This window comes from Natator depressus, chromosome 5 (assembly GCF_965152275.1).
Source record: "Natator depressus isolate rNatDep1 chromosome 5, rNatDep2.hap1, whole genome shotgun sequence".
NCBI lineage: Eukaryota > Metazoa > Chordata > Testudines > Cheloniidae > Natator > Natator depressus.
In genome coordinates this window covers 110650479-110677480 of record NC_134238.1, presented here as the reverse complement: position 1 = coordinate 110677480, position 27002 = coordinate 110650479, and the positions used below count along the sequence as shown (strand labels likewise).

The 27002-nt window shown below is 38.4% G+C and overlaps 1 protein-coding gene across 2 annotated transcripts in view; it reads left to right on the top strand.

The window, feature by feature from the left end:
- Positions 1-317: 317 nt before the first annotated feature.
- MLLT3 (MLLT3 super elongation complex subunit) overlaps positions 318-27002 on the top strand; it is a 218135-nt gene continuing 191450 nt past the window's right edge. The window contains exons 1-2 of one of the 2 annotated variants that reach the window (XM_074953456.1): positions 318-435; positions 1431-1611. In XM_074953456.1, the coding sequence (XP_074809557.1) occupies positions 424-435; positions 1431-1611 (193 nt within the window). In that variant the 5' untranslated portion in view covers positions 318-423. Of the gene's footprint in view, positions 436-493; positions 540-1430; positions 1612-27002 lie in introns of those variants that run through there. The other variant, XM_074953458.1, reaches the window with a different exon arrangement.

Here is a 27002-nt window from a genome sequence, read left to right as displayed (position 1 = left end):
TGGGTTGTGATGGCAATGATCTGGCTGTGAGGGCGGGCAGCCGGCCGGCCGGAGGGGTTAGTGATTTAGTTACTGTGTTTGATTGGCTCTTTCTACCTCTCTCTCCAGGCTCTCCCTCTTTTCCTCCCTCCCTCCTTTGCACAGTGTTATGTCTGTCTCAGTGTCAGGCTTGAGGTGCAGGGCGCATGCTCTAGTATCTCAGCCCCAGCCGCTGGAGCTGCTGCTGGGGGCTCAGTTTAATAAGAGAGAGAGAGACAGGGACAGGGGGGGAAAAGACAGAAAGAGAATGTCCGCCATCTACCCTCCTCTCCTGTGCGCACTCTCCATCACAGCGGCTTCTTCATGAATTAGAGCTAAGGGGGTGGGGTGGGGTGGGGTGGGGGACAAAAGTACATACCCCAGCAAACCCCAGGGCCCCCAGGCATGGCCAGTTCGGTAAGTACATACAATCCCCCGCTCTCCCCTCCCTTTCCTCTCCTCCTCCTCCTCTTCCACCCTGCGCTGCCCAGACACCGTTTAGTGCTTCCAATTAGAGAAAGGTTGGTGTGTTGGGGATTTTTTTTTTAAGTGTGTGGCTTTTTCCTCTCGCCCGCTCTCCCTCCCACCCTCCTCTCTTTGCAATTGCATGAAGCACACACACATCTAGAGAGAGAGAGAGGGAGAGAGACGGTGGAGGCGAATAATAACCCAGCCATATTTCTGCAGCCGCAGCAGCCAGGGGAGCAGTGAGTACAGTACAGGGGACTCAGCGCAGGAGGCGCCGCTTAGGATGGTGCGTTCTCTCCGGCGTGGCTCTGACAGCCAGCGGCACCCCAGTAACTTTACCTTTATGCATGCATGTGTGTGTGCAGAACCAGCTGTTAGCGTGTGTCCCCCGCTCCCCTCGAACCCCTGGACTGTAGCACTGGCAGCCGCTGGCATTTTTGTTTATGCATGGAGGAGGGGGGGTATTTTTGTTTTATCCCCCCCCCCGCCGTTCCCCTTGCACATCTTGCCTTATTTTTTTTTTTAATTTGATGCCCATGCGATCTGGATTTAAATGCCTTGGAGTTTCGTCCCTTGCTACGGATATGCAATTTCAGGAGGAATCCACCTCCAAATGAGACTGCTTTCTATTATAAAGCATTATGGGGTGCCCCCCCGTTTTCTTTGCCTTGGAAATACTGCCCCTGCTCGTGTTCATGTGTGTCCATTGTATTTGTGTTGGGGTTCTGTCTTTCTTTGAGGCTGCATTCCGTTACAACCCGAGCCGATCGCTTCTTCGTCTTTCCTGTGGTGTGAATGCACGTTTAAGTGTCTGGGGTGGCTTCCCTCCCCCATCCCCTTGTGCTATGGCTATTTTCTTTGTGTATTTTGTTATTCGTGCTGCCCTAAAGCTGAGTGTGATCCTTCGCCTTCCTGCTCATTGTTGCCTCTCTCTCTCTCGCCAGTGTGCCGTTCAGGTGAAACTGGAGCTGGGGCACCGAGCCCAGGTTAGGAAGAAACCCACCGTGGAGGGGTTTACCCACGACTGGATGGTGTTTGTTAGAGGACCCGAGCACAGTAACATTCAGCACTTTGTGGAGAAAGTCGTCTTTCACTTGCATGAAAGCTTCCCTAGGCCAAAAAGAGGTAGGGCTCGAATACAAAAGTGGCTTGATAAATATGGATTTAATGTGTTTGCGTAAGGGGAGAGAGAAACACTCGCCTTGCAAGTCTTGCTTTACATGTATGCTCTGAGCGCTGGCAGGCGGCGACCGCTGCTGCAAAGAATTACAGCCGGCCTCCTGGCGTCTCAGAAATCGTTGCATGCAAAGGACCATCAGGTGTACTGTATTTTTCTTTCCCGAAACGAGAACTCCCTAATCCCTCTGGCTGAGCTGGGAGTTAAGCAGCTGATGCATTTGTTGCGTGTTCAGGTGGGGAAACAAAAGCAGCATTTGTGCTCTGTCTCACAGTCAAGGGATTGGCATCTGGGCACTATTTTATCCATGTGATTTATTTCTGCCTTTCCCCCTTGTCTTGCAATGACTGAGTTGCTGCCGCAATCATCTTTAATCTCTGCCGCCTGTGACTTTGCATTGGGCAAAGCTTGCATGAGGTCTTGTGTTCCACAGCATCCTCATGCCTTGTTTTACTTTCGATTGGTGTCAGAATCTCTCATACCCTACCCTGTAAATCGATAGTGTAGAGTGGTATATTTTGTGCTACATGTTGCATTCTGTTTCTAGATCTACATTTCTCTTTAGTGTAGTAAGTACATGGGCTGGAGGAAAGTATCTGTATGCCTTGCTGGTGAATTTTGATATTGATATGACTTCTTAGTATGGACTTCTGTTTTTACTGGTTATGCCACCTTTTGGGGTTTTGTTTTGTTATTGAGTTTGCATAATCATTAGCACCCATCTTTCTTATTTTTTAAGTACTATAGGACCTTTTTTAAAAGGGGATGGTACTACTTAATTTTTGTTAATGGAGGCTTAAAAATCTTTTTTCTTCAGTTTTGATTCTTTTGCTCTCAAAGCGGCTGTCTGATTGTTTTAGTTGGATTAGTGGCGGTAACAGTACAAATATAATAAGGTGCTTTGTTTGTGTGCAGGTTTATTTATCTAAGTAGACACAATGGTTAGTAGTTATCTCCCATTTGATCTGTAATCTTTATTGGCATCTAGAACTCCTGCAGTTCCTTAGAACAACATCATAATAAATCCATTCTGCTTAGAGCTATGTGGGAATTATTGAACATACAGAGAGTGAATAAAGAGAGGAAGCAATCAGTGTTGAGTTTAGAGGTAGCAAAGCTCTTGTTTTAACATGTATACTTGTGTTAATGCTTTTCACTTATCAAACATTAAGTTATGAATTTCTTCTTTTTACACTGAGTTTGTAGGATTGGGAGTCAGTAGGAAATAGTATTTAGATTGCTATGATTCTCTTCCCAGGTGCAAACTAACAGTTCCCTTTCATCCATCATTCAATCTATTTTATATTCACATCCCTAAAACAGTCATGCAGTGCACTCTGTCAGGTCCTAACTACAGTATTGTACAAGACTGTGCATAATACAATTTTCAGTGATTTTCATACATCTGTGCTATACTGTCAGCAAAATAATTCCCTATAAGAACGTGGATTTTCTCACAGTTTCCCATCTTCTTTTTGCATTTATTACTGACTGATATGCACAAAAAGGCAATTTATTTAAAGAGAAATATTAATTTGCATGAGAAACTTGGTGGAGGAGTGAGAGCTGTCTAGGGAGTCTAAACAGTTTAGGTAACTTTGTCTGCATACTATGAACAGATTGTTATCCTGAAATCAATGGTAGAAAGTGCTTTTCATATCTTAGAGCTATATGTACGCCATAGTGGTGTTTTGTGAAACACTCTGCCTTCATTCCCCAAGCTAATGACTTTCTGTCCAGCCTGAGGGAACGTGACTCTGTAGCCCAGACTTGGGGATTGTTGTTAGGTGTGGTATGGAGCTAGTTTAACTGTAATATATTTTTAGGACTTTGCAAGTGAAAGATGGATGGTTGTTTTGTTGAGTATGCTGGGCTGCAGAGTTACGTTATACAGCTATTTAAACCATTGTTTTAAAGTGTTTGTTTTGGATTTTTATTTGTATGTGTGTTTATGATGTGACAAGTGCTGGGAAAAGCGCCAGCTTACATAGCCCGGGAGAGGACTTGTCATATTGTAATTACACATGACTCAGATTGTAAGAGACCATTCTGTTTGTTGGGAACAGTTAGTTGTAATTTCAGTCTATGCTGAACATCTCTCACTTCTGGGATTCGTTTTGACACATCAAAAATCTCCTAGTCATTTCAGACCTTATAAGTCAGAGTGGGAAGATTAGTGTCAGGCTATTAAGGATACTTCAAGTTTGTATCCAACATTTACTCTGTTAAAAACCTTAGAAAAGAGTTTTTCTTATGTGTCCCTTGTGATTTAGTGGATGGAAAAGTGTTATGTTATTTTTTGTAATCTATAGTGATGGCTAATTCTTTTGCAAAAAGTTGTTCTGACTTTTTGATCATCTACATTAATAGTTTTATTTAACCACAGATGGTCTTCACCATGATATCCAAAATATTTTATCATAATGCTTTTGCTTCCAATCAGATGTCAGGCACTTTCTCTATCACGGTCTTTAAAGTTGCAATCTTTTATTGATTATTTTGTGTAAAAACTAGGCTTGGCAGAATTTTTTTCTTTGTATAATTTTAATGGATATAACTGTTTGTTTAAAAATTCTTTATGGATTTAAATTTTCACAGTGGTGCAGAATTTTGGGGGAGTCAGACAATATTTAATAACACTAGATGCTGAGATTCAAAAAGTTAAGGCTTTATGACCATTAAAAAACATTTCAAAATATCAACATAAATATCCTTAAATCAAACTACATTCTGAAGCAAAAAATGATGGAAAAATATTTCATCGATCTGTGTGTGTAATGAAATGATGTTTTTATTGATACTTATGGATAAAACACCTAATTGTGCCAAGCCTAAAGATAATTTATCAAACAGAAACATGTGATAGCTTGTCAGACAAACAAAGTTCTGGGATTAGGAGGAGGGAAGTAGATGTACAGCACAAATCAAAGTAACGTCATTACTTTGGCTTCTTATAACATTATTCCTTAGTTTTTGATAGATTATATTAGTATATTTGGTTCCATGGAATCATGCTGAAAATGGCTGCTTTAACAAGAATGATTGTAGCTAGTAGCAAAAGTTAAACTTGTTAAGACTATTTGCAGAGCTGTCATATCATTTTGAAAACAATAATTGGACATGCTATGATAGGTTTCATTTAGTTTGTAATGTGTTGCTACTACTTGGTCACTTTTACTTATTGCAGTTTAATCTGGAGCATTAAAAAGGAATATCTTTGTAAAGAAAACTCTTTTCTGAAACTAGAAGGCACTCTACTGAAAATGGCATGTTTACATGAACATCTTATAATAGGTAAACTATCAAAGCTCTGTGTACAGCTCTATTATTACATATTGCCTTTTGACACTTTGACTTCATTGGTGATATTATAACAACTAATAAGGGTTGGGCAACTTACAAAAACGAAGGTGTGTCGAGGTTGTATGTACTTATCCTACATTCTTTTAATGGGAGCCGAATGTACAAATAGAGGGATGTGTGTACCCCAAAGTTCCACTGGTTTAATTAATGTGAAGGTCTAGCTATGAGCATAGTGTAGTTCTTGGTTGGTTTGTTTTAAACATTCAATGAGGTCACTCCAGTTTGCCTTATAAACCTTCTTTCTTTCATTCAGTTTCCCCCCTTTTAGCACAGACCTCCTTGCTGTCCTTTCATGCACTCACTGCTGTTGGGGTGAGATTGGCTTTTCTGCAGTTGCTGCCATCTACAACATCTACCCCTTTCCACCTCAGAAGGCGCGCCCTCACCATTTGAAATGAAATCTCCCCTTAAAGCCTAACTTGGCAGTAACTTTTATTCCTGTTGTTGGCCTTATGATTGAATAATTTATTTACTGTACGATGTATTATGCTGTCGCTTTCAATGACTTTCTCTCTATACTTCTTTCTGTTTAATGGCCTGATGCGACCCCTTTACTCACATGAGTAATCCCATTGAAAACAATGGAACTACTTGTGTCATTAAGGAGGGTAGACTCAAGTCCAGACTTTGTGTTTTGGGATACAGTTTGCACGAAAGAGGCTTTTAAAATAGTGGCATTATTACTTCAATGTAATAATGCAAATAAATACAATTATTAGTTCTTGGATTATTTATAGTTCAAGACACCAAAAGCCTGACTCTTAAAAGAATTTGGAGCTACCATGTAATGTGCAGAACTTATTGATTAATTACAAAACGGACAACACTTCTTTCTTCAGATAAATGAGAAGATGCTAGTTAATGTGGAGGCACAATATTTAAAAGAATGTCAATGGAATTGAATCTTGTCACAGGCTAAGTTTCCTGTTGCTGTATAAATACCAAGATTATCTACAAAGGACAAGCTGTTGATCCTCTGATCATATTAGGTAGCTTTATTTCTATTACACCAAATGATTTATGAAATGTTTCATTTTTTTTTCCTGTTGCATGTTGATTCACTAGCATAGCCGTTGGTAATTTTTCTACTGTTGGCTTGCTGTACTTCTCTTGGGTAAGAGAAAAGATATATTGAGTGCTTCAGCTGAGTTTTATTAAAGTACAGTTTAAAAAAATGTTTTAGTAGTAGCATGAATCTAATGGTCCCATATGTTAGTGACAATTGGGTGGCACAATGCCATTGTAACAGAAAATCCGATATTTTTCTGGCAATGAGCTTTTATCTTACAGCTAGGATTTTTTATTAACTAGTGGTGTGTTTTTGTTTTTGCCAGAGAAACCATACCAGCTGATTTTTTTTCTTTCTTCCTTTTGGTAGAGGGAGAGAGATTGTGTGGGTATGAGGCTTCTTGCACACTGGAATATTTCATGTTGTAAAAGATAGCTAGCTGTTCACTTTGCTATGTATGGAAAGAATAAAACAACATTACTTAAAATATATAAAAGCATTAATTATAGGAACATGATTGAAAGAGGTGGTGGTCTACCTGTAGGGCAGATCTGCTTAAAAGTGTGGTGAACTTAATGCCCATATTTGTGTTAACATGTGAGCAGTGTGGTACATTCTAAATAATCCATCTAGAACATTTATGTTTTCCCAGCTTTGCTTGATTATGCCAAGGTATCAATTAGTTTTGTGTAAAAGTTTGTCTGATTGTATACTTACTTACTTAACATGAATTCTTGAACAAAGAAAGGGTTCCATTGCAGTGAAGGCTTTCCTTCCATTTTATGCCATGTTTTTTCCTGTTGTATTTCCCCAGCCCAGATAAGCAGCTGTTTAAATGAACAGTCAGTCACCTTAAGAGACTCACTGTGACTGATCACAAGGGTGTTTTATGTTCTGATTGTGTTTCTTCTTCCTTACAGGACTAAATTCTACAGTCCTTATTTCATACTTGGGCAAAACTCCCATTGATTTCAAAGGGAGCTTTGCCTCAGTAAAGACTACAGTATTTGACCCCTAGTGAAGTAAGGATCTTTCAGAATTGGAAATGTGGGACTAAAGACTAATCTTTGAGATGTGGGGCATGCTGGGTGTTGATTATGGAACTGGCTGTTGTGCATGTCTGCACAAACATAGTAGCTGACTTCAATTCTAACAAGTCATGGTATGTGGTGACATATGCTGCACAACTGAAATCCAGTCTGGCCCTAAAGCTTCAGTGTTCAATAATGTGGCTGTAGATTTTCTGTCCCAAATTACATTGGAGCTGTCCCTCAATTCATATGTGAACTAAATAAGAAACCCCTGGAGGCAGTATATTTTTGGGTAAGTCTAAATGTCCAGTTGATCATCATACTTTTAAAAAAAATCATCTGACGATCTCTTACCTGTGTTACTAATGCTACTTCAGATGAGTAAAACAGACTTTTTTTTTTTTAATATCAGTTGTCATTGTTCATGCTGCTTGCTCTTTGCCATTCATCTAGTATGCATAAGGGAAATAGGCTGGCTTAGTGTCACTTTCTTGCTCTTGAATTCCTTTTCTCACAAAATTGCATTGGTTTAACTAAATCCGTTTCTAAATTTACATGATCAGATCAATGCAATTTCAATGTGTCGACCACATTTTATATGCTGTCTCAAGCAATATTTATGTTGCAGTCGGTTAAAAGGAATGTTTAAAACGACAATGTAACCAGTTTTGTTTTAATTTAATCTTTCATCAAAGCACATCTTATATTACATTTTGTAACACTCTTTAATGACCTAGGTTTGGGCCTTTAAAAATGCTTGACAGTATTCCCTTAACTGCTGTATTCTAAAACATTCATCATAAATATGTATAAAATAGAAAAACCATCAATACAATAACTTAGTGGAGTAAAAGCAATGCTGTTGAAAATGTAGACATTTTTTCTTGTTACTAGCTGTGTGTGTTTGTGTCTGTGTAGAAGGTGGCTCATGTAACTTATGCTATGAACTATTTGGGTCTCTTTCCTCCTCAAACTTACCACATGGGCCGGTTACCTGCATGTATTGGCTCCAACACAGAGTAAGACTGTACTAGGGAGCTTGGCTGCTGTGTGACATGTTCTCTCCAGAAATATTAAAACTTGAAAGTTAGAGGCATGGTGTCATCTCCATCCCACCAATCTCTTATTTTTATTGTTTTTACCTTCTGGGGATTAAAAAAATCAGAGGCCTGCTCCTCCTCCTTTTAAAATTAGTGGCAGAACACCTGTTGACCTAAAGGAGCAAGTTCTTAGCGACGAGAGGGAAAAGGATTGGGACCTAGGAAACCTTATTTGCTGTACTAGTATCTGGAGTCTGGCTTCTATTTACCTTGTGTATTACCTGCTCTAATACAAATAGAGAATTGACCACTAGTTTCTTCAGTATGTAGCAGGACTTCTTCTACTTGGACCAGTAAATTGTGGCTACATTTTTTCACCTTATAACTGAACTGAACCCATCAATACGTTGGAGGTTTTTGTAATTTTTGAAGAGGAGATTTCTTTCTGTCTTGTTCTTCTTCTAAAATGTGATGCTGGTAAAATATGAGACTTGTGGCCCTCAGAGCAAATATTATCCTTTTATCAGCAGAATAGTTACAGCATCAGCGGTAGAATTGGCCACCAATGGATTTCAACTGTAGTCTGAAAGGACCAGCTCTAGTGTCAAGAGGGCAATTCAGTTTGTGTCATCCAGAATACCTTGAGGTTAAAAATCATTAATGCACTTCCACTTTTCTGACATAGCTGTATAACAGTGAGAGTACAAAATTGTCTAAAATTGTCTTCTAATACACTCTTTCGGTACGTTAGATGGCATCATCATCTTTTGGAAATTATAGTGGAGTTTCATAGATTACTGCATTAAATTCACCATATTGAAACTTCATTTCTCATGCTTATAGTGAATTATAACTGCATCTTCTGCTTATAGTGAATTATAACTGCATCTTCTTCTTTTATAGTATATATAAATCCACATCAGAAAACCATTTTTTAAGAGCCATTTTCAAGTTTTTGGCATTGCCACTTCAGGCTAAGTTTTCATATTCCCCAGCAATGTCCAAGTTTTACTTAAATATACAGTCCATTAAGCTTTTAACTGCAGGATTGAACAGTGTATTTCTGTGCTGTTGGTACAAATTGAAATGGAACATCAATCGATAAACTATACCTGATCAGAATGTAGCATTCTATGCATCAGGTAACATCGAAGTTTCCATCTGGCAGAAATAACTGGCGCCTTTGACAGCGACAAACTGGCTCTATGACAACAGATTTACGTTAAAGGCACATTAACTGTGGAACTTGAACTGAAATAAAGAAACTTAAATACAGGACTGTGCTCCTTGCTCTTAGATTTTCTTAAAATGTCTCAGTTATTAGTTTTGTCTGCAATACCTCAGTGCAAGTCCTATTAAAGTTTAAGTTCTGGTAGTAGTACTGTGGAGTGTGGCTTGTGTGAGGTTTTTGGCATGATTTCCTTGTGCTATGTTTTTTTTCTTCCACATAGAATGTTCCATTGAGATTAGATGTTTATTCAAAGAGATTGGACACCAGGATATGGCATATTTCTGCTACGCAGTTAATCTGATCCCAGTCAAAATTGCTGGTGATAAATCCCAATTCAATCTAGATACATTCTTTTTTCTTCAGCCAACTTAAGAAATGTCAGTTGAGTATCATATGGAAGTTTGGGGAGATCTTGCTATGTCATTAGCTTATCCATTTCATACTAGCTAATCTCAGTGGAAATGTGTTGTACCTGCTGAGTAGCATTTCAGTGTGAATATAATATTTCCAGTCTTAAAAATCTTGTAATTTTTGGAAGAGCTGGCTGGGCTTATGCTAGATATGTAAATATTCTGGTGATAACAGGAGGGAAAATGAAACAAACTTGAGATAGTATGATACATGAGACAATGGGCATACTGCACCTCATTTGCTTTAAAGGGGTACAAAATACTTAGGTTCGTCACATGTGAAACTGACTTCTTTAAGCTTATGAAAACAATTTATCAGAATTCTAACAATCCTTTGAGAGTGAAATTCTTTAGTGTTCATGCAGGTGGATTGATTATATGATTAGTGGTCTCTTTTCCCCCCCCCTCCCCCTCAGGAAAAAATACTAGATGCAAAAGAAACCTCAGAATGCACAAGTTGACTAATGCAGGATATAAGTAGGTAGCCTGCACTAGGAATAATGTATTGTGTGGCTGTTTCTTTTTCTTTTTCTTTTCCTTTCTCTGCATCAGTCCATTTCAGTCTTTAAATATTGGTCAGTGGTATTACTTGGGACTTGGGTAATCAGTTCACTGGCACAATGATGTGTAATAAGATTTTATTTTCAGGTGCTGGGGCACTGTTGGAATAAACAGTGCGCTGTCTCTTAGTGGAATTAATGGGCAAAGTCTGATAGAAGTTAAACTTGTACCTCTAACAAGAAAGAAATAACACGTCTTGGGGATGACTGAGCGGATGGAGAAAACACATAAATTTTGGATTCATGCTTTGCATACAAGTATTAGTGAGATGCTAAGTTTTGACTACATGCATTTTATAAGTAATTTAAAGAAGTTAGTTGAATGTTTACATGTTCCAGTAGATAGGGTGTATTTATGTTTAGTTTCTGTTCAACCATTTTTTTTATCTTCTCTAATAATTCAGCAGTATGTAAACCACAGAGAAATGAAAATATAATGTATATACGTGTTTTTTAAGTCTTGGTATTTTACATGCTGACTGCATTGGAAAAAAGTGTGCTTCCGGTTTGTAAAACATCAGTTGGGTTCTTGTTTAATATATTGTAAAACCATTTCCTAATGTATTGATATTGTAACTGAGGCTGTGTTTTGCTGTACTATGCATTGTGACTAAAGAAGGGAAAAAGAGAAGTATGGAAATGTGGTTTATGTGATTACTCCTAGCTGTATGTGGCCATCTATTTGACAACAAGTTTTGTCATATTTCAGTCACATAGTCCTGTATGTGTCATAAAGGTTTGGGGATATAGTACACTAATTTCAAAAGGCATGCAGGCTTCAGAGTATTGAAAATTCTGAGTATTGATTGATTTGACGTAAAAGTATCTTTGGTACCTTGCCAAAAAATCCTTTACCCTCATTTGGTGATAGGCAAGGGGATTCTGTTTACTACTAATTAGAAATTGCAGTAACGTTTGTAATATGATGTCATTCCCCCATATAGTGTTAATGCTTAACTATTTCCACTACTTGCCAACAAAGGACTGCATCTTACTATTGATCTTAAATGGAACTCCCACTGATTCCACCAAGATCAAGATGTTAAGATACTTTTCTTCAAATTTCCTAGTGAAATCTGGGTGGTTGGTGGAAGTGTTCTGTTTTAATATCAATAGCAGACTGTGGCCCTAAATATCTTTAACTTCAACAATTTCAGGTAAGTGATTGACTTGTATCTAATGAAAACTATTCTGTGCCATTGAAGCATATAAATAGACTTATTTTTCTTACTCTATAATTTTATACAAGCAAGTATAACTTTAGACAGTGTGAATTTTTGTATAGCCTCACACTTATAAGGATAGAACAGTGAGACAAGCGTGTTGATTTTTCAAATTATTATGAGGGTAGAGACACCAGGGAGAAAACACCAGCTTTGTTACATGCAAGAAGTGAACAAAAAACATCTTTGTTGCTTGGTAGTGGATAGATATTGCCATTCATTGTTAAGATACTGAACAGCTTGTATTAAGCCTAAATGCACTGTTTGAATCTGCTAATACAAGGGCTGGCACGAAAATCTCAGTTCAGTCAGTGAGTTAGTTATCCATTATGCTCTTGTTTTGAGCAGAAGTTGTAGGAGCATAGTGTATCTCTGTGAAACAAGGGCTGAAAGACAAGGTGATCTGCATTTGTAGACTTGTAAAGGAAATCTAAATCTTCGTTATATGCTTGTGGGGAGACGTTACTTTAGCTCTCGTACGCTAAGTCAGGAGGGCAAATGATCCAAAAAGAATAATCTTGAAATTGGTTAGGAAGAAAAACTACTTGACTCTGTGGGCTGGAGGCCAGCAAATATGGTGTTTTCATTGAGTGCATGGGAAACAAGGAAAGCTTAGAATTTAAGGAAAGTGTTCACTACTCCAGAAAAGAGAGGCCTCCTTTAAGCGCTCGTCCTCCATAGAGTTCTGTTTTAGGAATTTGAAGTAATTTATTTTTAAAAACATGCCGATGACTCATTGAAGTCATTTTGAGATTAATTATTGGACCTGGTTTTTAAAGGCATCTTCAAATGTTTTATCCCAGTTTGGTTCAAATTTAAAAATAGATGTTGTACCGAAGCATTTGGTAAGGCCCTTTACAGAATGCTTTCACTGTAAATGAAGCAATAACATGTTGTACACAAAACCCATGTCAGCTTGGTCATACTTGTTGCACTTTACTTTATGGAAAACAAATACATTTAAAACTCGTACATAATTTTTGCTGTGCACTGCACTTCACACTTAGGGCATTGTTAATTTCTGTGCATGGCTTTGTTTGGTCTGTACTAATACCTTCTTTCAGGATGTACAGCAGTGACTCATATTATGAATGTTGGTTCTGGGCAATATGTAATTGTACAAAAGAGAGTACTCTCCTCTATGTTGAAGCAAATATAGAGACATTAGAGAGCTTCTACCAGATCAGTTACACCCAAATTCAGGTCTCTAAAACCGGACTTTCCTGAATTATTTCTAAAATGCTTTCCTTAACATTTGTGTATAAAGTGGGAACAGTGGTTTATTTTTAAAGGAATAACATGGTCCTCCAGTGTTGGCAAGCTTGCTTGTATGAGAACCAGAAAGTGAAACTTATTAGAAACTGACTGACTAAGTGGAAACTAACAAGTCTTGTTTTCATTATCCAAGCTGAACCTGATACAAGATAAACAGGGAAGTGCAAACTAGACTTAAAAATTCTTTCAGCTTAAGAGAAATGTTACTAGTAGCACAGGTAAGAAAGTCTAACATTTTTCATAGTTTTTTTCCCCCCTCCCTCCCCAATTATCTAATTGACAGTTTTCCTTCGCACACTCAAATTGGAGGCCTTCTCTGGTGTTAAGAATCTGCATCTGGGGTGGGTCCAGATGCCACTGTGTGCATTGTCTCCCTTCTGATCCCATGGGGATTTTGTTTACAAGTTAGTACATCTTGAGGATTCCTCACCACCAATGAACACCACCTTGATTGGGGCTATAGGGCCGTAGCAGGTGAAAGAATTGTTGTCAGCATCTGTCTTTCAGAACCATTCTCAGCAAAGGAGCTGTGGTGGGAGGGGGAGAAGCAGCTGCGGAGACATCAATCTAAAAGAATTTCTGAGATCCTGGAAGCGAAGTCCTGCAAGGGCCTTGGTTGTTGCACTTTCTGCTTGAAAACTAAAAGCGTAGGCAAAGCTTGAAGCTGCATTCCTATCTTGAAGCTAGTTCTAGAAGTAATGCACTAGGTAATGCCCATGTCATTACTTTATAAAAAATTACAGATAGCCTTTGGTCATCTCACAATAGCTAGTGATAGGAATTTGGAACAATTTACAGTTTGTCCAGTAATAGTGTTTCATTCCTGGAAGGCATGTGTGTATTTCTGAGTGAAAATACTACTAGTCATTTGTAAAGCAGAAGGACTTGTTTTCTTTCTTGGGTTTTAGTTACTTTTATTAAAGAAGCAATATTATTTTAAAGAGTTTCCAGCAAGTTTTTTTTTATTCCCTCTGCCCCCCGTATAGCTTAAATTCAAAATATTGAAATGTCCTTTAATATGCTAAGGTTTACTACTCTACTATAATTAATGTTGCTGTTCTTAAAGCTGATAGACACCACTGTTTTTCCTATGTCATAAAATAGCTGCAAGGTTAAAACTTGTTATAAGCATTTTTGGTAGCTGAAGTGTAAGAAAATCATTTTGGCATGTTAAGCCTATGTTAAGCTTTTGCTTACTCTCTTTAACCATTCTTTTATTTCAATAAATGTGCAGAGTATCATAGAGATTCCTTTTACATTTAGCAAGAGGTCAGGAGTGAGATTTCTGGACCCACTGAAGTCAATGGGAGTTCTACCAGTTACTCAAAATGAATTCAGGATTTCACCCCAGTTCTGCAAATTCAGAGTCTGATCCTACAAACACTTACTACTGTGACTACTCACAGTAGGAAGTACTGTGCACCAAAGCATGTGTTACCAGGACCGGGCTAATAGAGAATACGCTGAAAGGAATAACCCGTTTTACATCCTCTTATTTATCCCAAGTATAGTTCATTTAAAAAAAAAAAGTCTGTTTACAGATTGAGGGGTAAGGTTTCTTTTCATGTAGTTTTCCTTGTCAGTAGGGCCCTTTCTCTAGTTTGGAAATATGCAAATAAAATATATTTTAAAATTTGTTCTCATAACTTTTGGGAATGATTCTGCGCTGCCATGCCAGTGCAAATCATGGAAGTCAATGGCATTACAACTAGTCCTTTTGCCCAACGCATTTCCTTTCGTAGCTTATTTTAGCCTTCAGTATTTATTTAGCATTATTAATATTTTACACTTTTAAAAAGCTTATTACCTATTTTCAGTATTAAAGATACTGCCTACAACTACCTGTTGCCTAGTAAAAATTGGTATGAATAAAAATGCTTGTATGCAATAAAAGAATACAATCCAATACTCCTTAATGCCTTTGATAGTCTTGTGTAAATCCACTAAACAGACCTGTCAATTACTCCAGATCAGATCAGATCAGATCAAGTAATCCAGATAAAGTAATACTGAACTGTGGGCACCCAAATTTGAAAGTGTTGACTAGTCTTTTAAGAATGTAAACTGGATTTCTATAAAAGGGGAAAAAATACACCCACGGTATAGAATAGCAGGGCTCTTGGAGCATTCTGTGTTGATGCAAACAAAAACTTACAGTGGTAGTGAATTGTGATCTGGCTTCACTTTTGTGTTAGCTTTCCGTAGCTATGATGTATAAATGGCAATGGTTTAGGAAACTTAAAAAAGCTTGCATTAACATTTATACAGTGATCATTACATTTATTTTGTATTACAAACTCTTTTTTTGGTGAATGTCTGGTGATTGCATACTGGAAAAAAAATTGGTTTTCACATATGGGACTCTTCTGTGGACAGAGTAAATGACGCTGAAGACCATACGTGAGAATAAAAGTTAATACTTGACAAAAATTAGCTTGTTAAATAGACTGGCTATGGAATCATTTTGTTCTTGTTATTCATTCTGTTGGCTAGCAATTAAATAGAAACTGTCTGGTTTCTGTGGAACAGTACTGCATTAGATCACTTCCTTTTTTTTGCAAAAAGAAAAGGAGTACTTGTGGCACCTGAGAGACTAACCAATTTATTTGAGCATAAGCTTTTGTGAGCTACAGCTCACTTCATCAGATGCTCACGAAAGCTTATGCTCAAATAAATTGGTTAGTCTCTAAGGTGCCACAAGTACTCCTTTTCTTTTTGCGAATACAGAAACACGGCTGCTACTCTGAAACCTTCCTTTTTTTGGAATTTTTGGTATTTTAGTTGAAGGCACGGTTAAACCGCTACTGTAGATTCTGCTAGTTTATAACAAAAGAAAGAGTTTAACTTGACTATTTACTTTTTCAGAGAGAGTGGCTCGGATAGGTGTTTCTTTTCATGTTAATGCTTGAACTGAAAGTCTGCAGGAATTGTAACACCATAATCTATATGTGGATATGAACTTGGAATGCAGAAGTACAGAATTGTTGTGTAGTTTTTCAGTTATTACTCCAAATTATATCAGAACTTGTGCTTTTTTTTTTTTTATAAATAGCTTAAATCTGGGAACTTGTCTATTTTCATGTCTAGACAAATAGTTATTTTAAGTCTTGTTTTAGTTGCTTCCTTTACGGCCTGTCTTGCCATCGAGATACAACACTAATTCCTTGATTCAAATCTAAATTAGTCTTTGTTCCTTGAACTTAATCTTTCCTTGTGTGTGTGCCCACAATACACCATTAAAACTTAAAATCAAACTATATAACACAGCTATTTTAGTACTATATTATTGTTTTCATGCCTATTGTAGTAAGTTTAGAAAAACAAAAGACTTTAATTTTTTTTGGCTTGAACAAGATGTGATTTTGGAATCTCCTGCTGTGATTAGATCAGTGTGTTTGCCTCAAGGCTTCAGTCATTTAATCTAAACTCAGACTCTACTGAAAATTTTTGGCGTATTCTCTGTTTGAAAATAATACTATTTATAAATGAAGACTGGCATCTCTATCCCTACATGAAAAACACTGCAGCAAATTAGTGGCGTTTAAGACAGTCATGTAATCCGGCACTGAAGATAAGTTTTTCAGTGGCTTGTTTTCTTTCAGACAACAACAGTTGTTCATTTTCTTAACTTTTTTTATTAATCTAAAATAATTGGTCTCTAAATTTCAATGATACGCCAGTTCCACTCATAAAGCTACTATGAGAGCACAAAGATTTATTGCAAATTAGGGGCACAATGAGTACTAAAAAACTTTCCAGCTATAGGCAGCTGTACAATCATTATAGTTTTTGCAACTCTTTTCTTGCCAAACTAAGTCAAGAATGGTAGGCTCCAGATAAAGTATGTAAAAGCCTAGCTAATCCTTAGATGAGTTACTTCAAAAGTTCCACAAGGGAATAAAATCAGTAAAAAGAATGGATTAAATGTTACTGTTTCCATTTTTTGTCTTACATTTACAAAACCGTAAAATGAATCTCCAGGTTCTGCCCATTTTTAAAAAGAAAATTAAGGATTCTGCTATGGGGGCGTTAATCTTAAGAAGTTTGCATTAGCTTTATTTGGGAGCTGTATTATCAGTTCAGCGTGCATGTGTGTTCAGGGGGGCGGGAATTGTTCACCCAAGAAACAGAAATTGTGGACAAGTATTTGAACTGGTAGTTTGGGTTAAATAGAATATTAACCATGTGAACACACAACAACTGTTTAATTAGATGATAGATTGATAGCACATGTCCAACTTTTTATCTAGTGGAGGGGGTAATTTGTCAGAAGTTTGGGGTAGGAAAAGGGACAGAACCCGAGTAGTTTTTTGTGTGTGTGATTTTGGTTTATTTCTGTTTGACTGCGTAGGAATTAGAACGTTTTATCTTCCCTGTTTGTTTGTCTGAAGTTTTTTAGCAGTGCCCCAAGGCAAGTACTGGAGGATGGCTTTGAAGCCCTGCAGGCAAGCTGGGATATCAAAGGGCTACAGGAATTCAGCATTAATTGTTTTATGGCTTGCCAGAAATCAGACCTATTTGTATAGGTAGCACACAAAATAGCTGTGATTTGACAATTTGGTGCCATTTATATCCACCATAAAAAGAGAAAAGAAAAAGTTAAAGGGGCATTTTGGAAACAGGAACTAAGCTGTAAATGCAAATTGCTTCACCGTTTTCTCAAAGGAACAAAAAGGAAGCAGGGTTTAGGATTTTTTTTTATTGAAGCTAAATTAACAAGGATCCTGTCTGCTCTAAGAATATTTAATACTGTACTGACACTGTGAAATTGCACAGGAATTGTTTGTTCCTTTAGAACAAACTTATCAGATCCCCAAAATGTACTAAAAACTAAAATAATCTGTATTGAATGTCAGAATGGGAAATACCTGCTGCTATGTTGGTTTATGGGGTAGCATGATCTGAATGCTGTCACTTCTAGTGACTTTTGAACCGGAATTCTACATTTGCCATAGAGTTTCAGCAAGATGCCTTTCAGGTGATTGCAAAAGGTTCAATAATTATTGTGGGTTATTGTTCACTTTGTATTTATGACTTGTGATTAGACTTTAAAATTTGCACAGGTATGGAATATTTTTGCAATTATTCAGGTAAGGGCCTCATACTAGCCATCTTGAAAATGCGTTGGTTCCCCACAATGTGGTTTGTGGGTGTTGTGTGGCACTTGAGTGCTCTACTAAGCCCTTGGTGACCATAACTCATTTGAATTTGCCATGCTTTTCAGCTAGCTGTGCTGGATAGTCTGAACATGAAAAATGTGTTGTGTGGTCATGCTAGGGCCCAGAATGAAGTAGGGGAGAAGTGCATTCACTGGGATGCTGGATCAGATGCTTACAGCAATGGCAGCAATGCTGCTGGAGCACATTCTCTTCATCCAAAAGCAGTTCCAGAGAAAGAATTGAAATAGCAGGGGTATGAGTAGCAGAATGGGTTATGTGTTTAAAAGGCGATGGCGATGGGAGAGAATGGAACAATTGCAGGTGTGGAAAACTGTGACTGTCAGCAGAGATATTGACCATCTTAAATCCAGAATGGAAAGCTTTCATTCATTTGCATCACACTAGCACCCAGATGCACAGTGGGGTCCTGATTTTGTGCTACATGGTGTACATACTATACATCTAGTAATAGTCCCTGCTCCAAAGACAAAATAGACTGGACAGAGGACAGGCAACAGGTTGTGTTATGCCCACTTTACAGATGGAGATCTGAGACACAGAGAAATGACTTGCTCAAGGTCCCATAACAAGTCTGGGGAAGAGCCAGGAACTGAACCCAGATCTCCTGATTGCTAAACCAGTGCCTTAACCATAAGATCATCCTTCCTTTCCACTCCAACCTTTTCCCCCTTAAAGGTTTTTCCTATCGATTAGACAATTTTGACTTGTATTACCTCAGGTCTCTCTGTTTCTTAAAGTGCTGATATCTGCTGAATGCTAATATCTCGCTAACCATGTAATGGATGTCATTGAGATCTGTCTAAGCTCTAAGCCTTTTTCAAGGGTGCCTAATGGAGTTGAGAATCCAGCTCCTATTGACTTTCGGTAGGAGTTGAGCACCCAATTCCTGATATGTGTCTTTGAAAAGCTCTGCTTAAACCACAACTAAACATCAGATCCAAACAGTCAAAAAAACGTGTTTTGTTGTGGCTTCTATCTCCGGAGAGTCTAACATCTACAGTTTCATAATCTCTAAAAGTTCTGACAATTTACCTTACATAGAAATACAGTAGTCGAAGAGAATATGTCGTCTGCTTATCCCAAACTATTTACTAATTTGGTTGTATTTTACATCACTGTTTCAGTACTTCGTATTTGGAAGAATGTGAGTTCTTGGAGGTATGATACTAGAGTTTGTTTAAAAAAAAAAAAAAAAAAAAAAAACCGGATCAGATGACTATGCTAGACCATTGGGGGTGTACAAAGGGGGGGCTGTTTGTCTAAGGCCCTCTTACCAAGAGACTCTGGCTTTTAGCAAGCCACTTGTACAAGATATGTCTTATTTATTGAAGAATCAAATCCTAGAACAACATGCACAACCCTAGCAAAGGGCTATACTCAACAAATGTCCATGGATTGGAGGGGCAGGTCCTCAGTTGCAACCTAGCTACTAACTAGTGTGGAACCACTCCATGGCTTTTACCGCTGACTACAGAAAAGAGTGTCAAACTTGACCTACAACTTCCCTACATAAGGTCACATGCCTGCCACTCCCCTGTTCCAACCACGGTCTCTCCTCCTCTTTCCCCACTTTGCATTTCTGCATAGAAAGCTACCGGGAAGCTTGCCTCTACAGAGGACCAAGATGGACTTTCCACTTGGTAGCCCTCTGGTCCTTCTGCCCCCAATACAACAGAAACATGGCATTTCTGTTGCATCTTGGGTTCTATGTACCTGTGAAGGAAGCTGAAGGATTTAGTCTTCATTTGTTAGCATACACTATCTTGAACTTGCTCACAAGATGTAGTTCTTAAGGATGCAGTCAGTGTTTCAGTTTTTATGTTTAGTCTTGTTTTAATAATACCTTAGGTCAAAATATAAATCTTTTCCCTTACTAGTTACCTTGTTTATGCCATTTGTTAAAATGTTGTTGCAATGTTGCTGTTAAAATGCCTCTATTTATTTCCTGTGTGAAATTCACAGCAAAATAAAATTCCATTCCTTTTAAACATTTATAAAGGGAGTCTGCAAGGCACAAAAATAGATCCAGATTGTGGGCTTACACACCAAACCATGCACACAGTCAACTTTGTTAGAATAACAAGTACTGTGGTTTCTCTTATTTCACTAAAAACATTTTAAAATTGATTTTTGTAGAGGATGGAATGATTTTTGCAACAATAACCATCTCTTTAATTTTTGGGTCAGAAGACCCTGTAGAACAGGTTTGTAGCACTTTGACCAGGCAGCTTTACTGTTACTTCCAATGCATCTAGATGAGGATAATTAATTAATTACTTTGAGCTCTAGCGCTGTCCAGCTCTGGCAAGCTTCATGAATACTGGGTTCCCACACTCATTATGTACAGTTATTAGAAGACTCTATCACACATTCAGGATTTTAGTGGAGTTTCACACTGGCATTGCTGTTATCTACTATGGCCTGATTCTCTAAACCTTATTTGCCTCGAATAACCGTGACTCATACCACATTTTGACTTAACTTCAGTGGGACTGCATTCTTGAATAAGTGCTATTGAACATGAGTAAGGGTTGCAGAATCTGGTCTCGTATTTGAGAGGTTCAAAAACCTCCGTAATAACTGTAAAATTAAAAAATCACAAGGGATGTTTGAGCAAGCATTTGCATGGTATGCAATCAAAAATTTTCTACAGCTGCTTATTAAAATAGTGTGTGCATCTGTGATGAGGAAAGGGAAGTCATTTTAACATTTAACTTCTTGTTAATGAAATGTTATGCTTATCACTTGAAGCAAATAGCCATTAGCAAACATGATGTGTTGTCCTGTGTACAATGGGAACTGAGTATAATATTTTCCGATGCGTTGCATTTGATTTCCAGATAATGAGATAAATGTCTTTTCTCAAATTGGCTGCTGAACGTTCTCTTCGCTCCATAGATTGAAGAAGGTTGGCAACTGTTTCAGCTTCAGCTGCCTCACTTAATTTCTCTTCTGCATTGTACAAATCATAGGAATATAAGTCTCTTTGACTGCCAGCTAGGCTACTAGAACAAGGCATGTGGCATAACTCCAGGAAACTTGATTGTCCAGCTAAATGATGGTTTAAAGGGAAACTGTTGAGGGTGGCTGGCCCAAACCTGACCTACTTTTTCATATATCTGTTTGTGATATCCATGTAATTCTGTGTTAGTTTTCTTCTTCCAAACAAAACCTATAATACTCCTTCATTTAATCCCTTTTTATTTAAGGGAATTAAAAAAACAACCACCACTTTTCCTTCAGCCCGACGCTTGCAATGGTTTGCAGTGTTGCTTGTAAGTAAGTACATGTTGGTAATGAGAACTTTTTTTTAAAAAAAAAAATGCTCAAATGGGGTTATCTAAACAGAATAAAAACTATTTGAAAAATAGGCTGACGTCTGTACTTGTCTAAAATTAGTATTTCCACTACTGTCATAGTCAGAGGATCTCTTTTTTTTTTTTTTTTTTTTTTTTTTTTTACCACAGACGTGGGCTATTGTAGTGACAGTCATGAATCTCTTGACATGCTTCTGACACTGGTGAACAGTTAATTCAGATTTCAGAGTAACAGCCGTGTTAGTCTGTATTCGTAAAAAGAAAAAAGAAAAGGAGTACTTGTGGCACCTTAGAGACTAACCAGTTTATTTGAGCATGAGCTTTCGTGAGCTACAGCTCACTTCAGCTGTAGCTCACGAAAGCTCATGCTCAAATAAACTGGTTAGTCTCTAAGGTGCCACAAGTACTCCTTTTCTTTTTTCTTTTTAGTTAATTCAGAGATTTCACTTGGCAGAATGGGACACTGATAGCTATGGTCACCATTTCCATCACTTTCTGAAGCGCTGCTGAGCGTATTGCAGTCTCTTAGTGACTAGGAAATCAAAAGTCCGTCTGTGTTGACACTGGAATTTGTATAAGATAAGAGAGAACATGGTAGCACTAATTCTTTTTCTATACAGACTTAGCACATTCTTATATATTCACGTGGGCATTTAAGTAAAGGGGAACGCAACTCAATTCTTAGTTGAGCTGTAGTAGTAGGTTTTTTGTTTTGTTAAATCTTTAAACACTTTCTTCAAAAGTCTGTCTCAAAGGTTAAACATAAGAGGCTAACACTGACTCATGCCACTTCAGATGTTTTACTGCCAGAAGTACAGAGCACCACTAGTTCTCTTTACAGAGGAATTAATTCAGACGGAGGCTAAATTGGCTGTTTGCTTTCCAATAAAAGTTCTCAACTTGGGAGTAGTTCTCATTTCATAAAATGAAATAAAAATATTTACATTTATCTTTATTGCTAGTTTAGTTTAGCATGTGCTGCTTTTTGCTTCTTAACTTCTTCTATAATTCCATATTTGGTAGGATTTGAAATTAAGGGGAGGTCCATAACTACTACAAGGCTTGAAAATTCCACTCGCTCCTAAGTTCTTCCTGAGTAAGGAGAATGTCCTACACCAGCAAACCCTGCCAAATCTAAGCAATTGTTTAAAAAAAATATATATATTTTTTTAGCCAGTATGGTGGTGAGGAGAATCTCCAATATGTGAAGAGAGTATAAACAGATGCATTGCCATTTTCCTGAGTCTGCAGATAGATGATTCCAGTGTCTCTGCTGCTGCTTAGTCCTGCCAGGCAGGAGCATAGTTAAATTTACAAGACTGACCAGTTTCACAGCTGTTATTCAGAGCCCTTCTGGGAACCAGTGATGCTGTCCAGAAGCATGTCAGTCTCATGCTGCTGCTGAACAAAACTATGAACAGCAGCTGAGGTAGGCATGGGAATTATTCACAGCAGAGAGAGACTTAAACAGAAAGCTGGGGGGAGGGATAGAGCAATGGAAACACTCCTTTCTGTCACAACAGCCTGAAGACTGGAGGAAAAAGAGAGCTGCCTCTCCATCTTCCCAGCAGTTGGGATGAGGGAACTTTGTATTTATCAGATTAAAAGATGGAGCCCTAGGAGGGCTCCCATGATAGCACCAGATATGAAATCCTAGCAGCTGGAAAGCTGAGCTGTTCACTGGGATGTTGTTCCTGGACTTCACTAGTGAACATAAGAATGGCCATATTGTGTCAGACCAAAGGTCCATCCAGCCCAGTATCCTGTCTACTGACAGTGGCCAATGCTAGGTGCCCCAGAGGGAGTGAACCTAACAGGTAATGATCAAGTGATCTCTCTCCTGCCATCCATTTCCACCCTCTGACAAACAGAGGCTAGGGACACCATTCCTTACCCATCCTGGCTAATAGCCATTAATGGACTAAACCTCCATGAATTTATCGAGTTCTCTTTTAAACCCTGTTATAGTCCTAGCCTTCACAATCTCCTCAGGCAAGGAGTTCCACAGGTTGACTGTGCGCTGTGTGAAGAAGAACTTCCTTTTATTTGTTTTAAACCTGCTGCCCATTAAATGTGGAGGCCCTCCTGACACTCCCATCTACCTCCATGCCAGGAGGGTTATCTCTTTGGCTCATGGGCATCAAAACCACTTTTCAAGTTCTGGCTGTTGCTATAAGTACTCAGTTTAATATCTGGCATTGTGCCAGTGAAAAGTAAAACTGACTGGGTAAAAAAATGTTGTCCGTGCCAACTCTATTTGACCAAAAGATTCAGCAATTGACTATCCTAGTATGCTTCTCAGTCTACCAATTCAGAGACATTGGGTATGTCTACACAGGAAAGAAAAACCCATGGCTGGCCCATGCCAGCCAACTTTGGCTCACGGAGTTCTGGCTGCAGGACCGTTTCACTGCTGTGTAGACTTCCAGGCTTAGGCTGGAGAGGCTGCAGCCTGGGCTCTAGGACCCTGCTGTGGGAGGATCCCAGAGTTTGGGCTCCAGCCCAAGCCTGGAAGTCTGCACAGCAATGAAACAACCCCACAGCCTGAGCCCTCCTGGCCCGAGTCAGCTGGCACGGGCCAGCCACGGGTTTTTCTTTGCCGTGTACAGGTACCCATTGTGGCCTCTTCGACTTTAGGTAAACTGGGATGCATAATTCACCACCGGTGCAGCAACATGACTAGGTGTAACAGTAGAGGCTGTAGTGCAGACGGGGCCCAGGCGTTATCCGCATTGTATCGTTAATGCTACTTTGAGCAGCATGAGCCTGATTCTCAAATTCAGAACCAGGGACCAGAGTTTCCCATACCCAAATCTGACACTCAAAACATACACAAGAGCTAACCACAGACCAAACTCATGATGGGTCTTCCTCCTCCCCCCCCCAGTCCAGCTATTGCCCTGAGAACCCAGATATTGTGTACCTGTTAGATCAGCCACAACTAAATACGGTGCTAATGTGTTAATTCCTAAAACAGTACAAAGTGAAGGTGGTGGAGGATGCAGAGTCCTGCAGGTCGTTCCTCTCATCACTTCTTGCCCAACTTGGATTTTTCTTTGAATCTCTCCTTTTCCCCAGCTGGCTTCAGGTATGATATCCCAGTAGGGCTGCTAGGTTAGTAGGTATATGAGCTTTTGATGAAGATGGGTACCCCCCCCCCGTCTATAAATTGGTGTAATTGATACTGTACATCCCACCTTAGAATGATTCTTCATGCCCTTTTCCTATTTAATTCATTTTTCTCCCCTCCCATATCTGGAAACAGTCTCCAGGGAACTTTGGGTCATTTTTGCTACTTTCTCAAGAGGGCAAGGAAGCGAGCAACAAATATACCAGAGCAGCTACTGTGTGATTTATGAGAGGGCATAATCCTGCAGTGTCGCCAGACTAATGACTAGACATGCATATGCTATGGGCAAACCAACTTACATACAAGGTATAATTGCCCTGTTTGTCACTATTGCAGCCCTAGTCAGTGAGGTGATGACATCTTGTTTCTGCTATGATCGTGGTCCACAAAGGCCAATGCTTTTACCTGTCATTCAGTTTCTCATTGCCATATCTTTGCTTATAAATAAATGTGAGCTCTTTTTTTAAAGTGCCTGACCTCCCTTTATTTTGCATTATTACCTTTTCCCTTGTCTTTTGAAGATCATTAATTTGTTCTTTCACGGACTCAATAGCATGTGAAAAATCGAGTCACTCTGTGCTGTTGCTACTATCCAGTCTATTTTCTCTGCAGTGAGGATGGCAACCATCTGCTGTAAGTGTTGATTGGTAGGACAATCTACTGCTTTGTTCCGATGATGGGTCTCGGGTACTGAAGTTCCTAAGGAAGAGAGTATGTGATTATCAGGGGAGAGTCTAGAGCTGTGAAAGGGCTATGGTGACATAAGGAAAAGTTTTAAGAGTGTTGCAAAGATATAGGGTCTGGAGACATATTTTTATCTGGGGAAGCTAAGGGAGGAGAAGGAACTCAAAGGTTCCAGTCTGACAGTTTCTCAGACAAAATGGCCAAATTGCAAGCTTCATCTCATGCTCACATTAGTGTGGGATGGAGGCAGAAGGTTTCTGTCTATTGAAAGGTTCAGTTAAAAGGGTTTTAATTCAAAGCATGGTCTATGATGTCAACTACTTAAAACTGTTGCCCCCACAGTTTGCTATATCTGATAGAATATCTTTCAGAGTTTCTTTGACCTCTGTCATTCATGTATCCCCGTTTGCAGAATCCATTTGTAATATGACTGTTTACTAAGAGGTTATAAAAATTACACCGCCGCCACCACCATCCTCTTAGAGAATTATGAGGAACTCTCGTTTTGGTAGAGCACAGTGTAGCATTGAAAGTAGATCAGTTAGGCCATTCCAAAATCAAAGAGTTGTAATACCAATAACAAATGCCACATTACAGAATACTCAGGCAAACTGCATAACATAAGAATTGAAATGCAAAGAGAGACGGAGTGGAGATAGACAGGTTTACAGAATTAAAATGATGTGGTGATTTGGTTAGTTCACATACACCTTTCTGTGGTTGAAATTTAATGTTTTACTACTCCCAAGTATTGTAGCATCAGTGAATTTTTAAGAGAGATTTGAATGAGTTAAGAAAGGTTGCATTTTTTTTTCCAGGACCAGTGTCCTTATCCTGTTCACACTTTTTAAATACTGGAACAAAACATTATCTATCTTCCAGTCTTTTGGAATGTTTCCAATGTTCCAGTCTTATTTGAAAATCAACATCAATGGTCCAGAGAGCTCCTCATTCAACTCGTTTAAAACTTTTAGATGCAGGCTATCCTGTCCTGCTGATTTTTAAAAATGTCTAGCAGTTGTTTAACATCTTCTTTAGTTACTTTTAGAATGAAAACTTTTTTATCATATGTGACTGCATCTGGCTTTTTTCCTGAAATTCAGAACAGAAATATTTATTGAACTTTTCTGCATTATTGTTAGTAATTCTACCATTTCCATCTTGTCATATATCATTACCATTGTTATGATTCTTTGTTCCTAATACAATACTTAAACTCCTTATTGTCCTTTAACGCTGGCCATAAATGTGCCCTTTTGCATTCATTATCTGTTTTGTACAGTTCATAGTTTCTAATTTAGATTCATTACTATCAACTATCCCTATCTTACATTTATTATATTTGTTTTATAGCTGCTTTCAGTTTTCTTCTAGAAGGAAAGCCAGATTGGTGTTTTAGCCAGTGTGGCCTTTTTTCTCAGTTTTGGCTCTTTGGGCATCTATTAAATATTCTGTAAAAGTTCCCAGTTATCATTCATATTTTTTTGTTCACATTCTTTCTTTCAGCTCAGTTGGCTCATAGTTGTTTTCCAGTTTGTAAAATTGGCCCCTTTGAATGACCAAGTATATATGATTGGTTTGGACATTGAACTATTTGCACATCACAATTATTATCAAATGCTGATCGCTTGTACCTAAGCTACCACTAATCTTTAGTTCTGAGATCAATTCCTCTTTAAGACCTGTCAAGATTAGTCTAATATAGAATTCCTTTGTGTTGTGTCAAACACTTCTAGAATTAGAAAATAGTCATTGGTAATAATTAGAAATGTACAATGTAGGCCATACTTGCAGGATTGGGGACTCTATTTTGGGTTGCTGTGACTCTTATTCATGGTGGATAATCAGCAGAACATGAGCTTCCAGTACAACGTAAGAACGTAAGA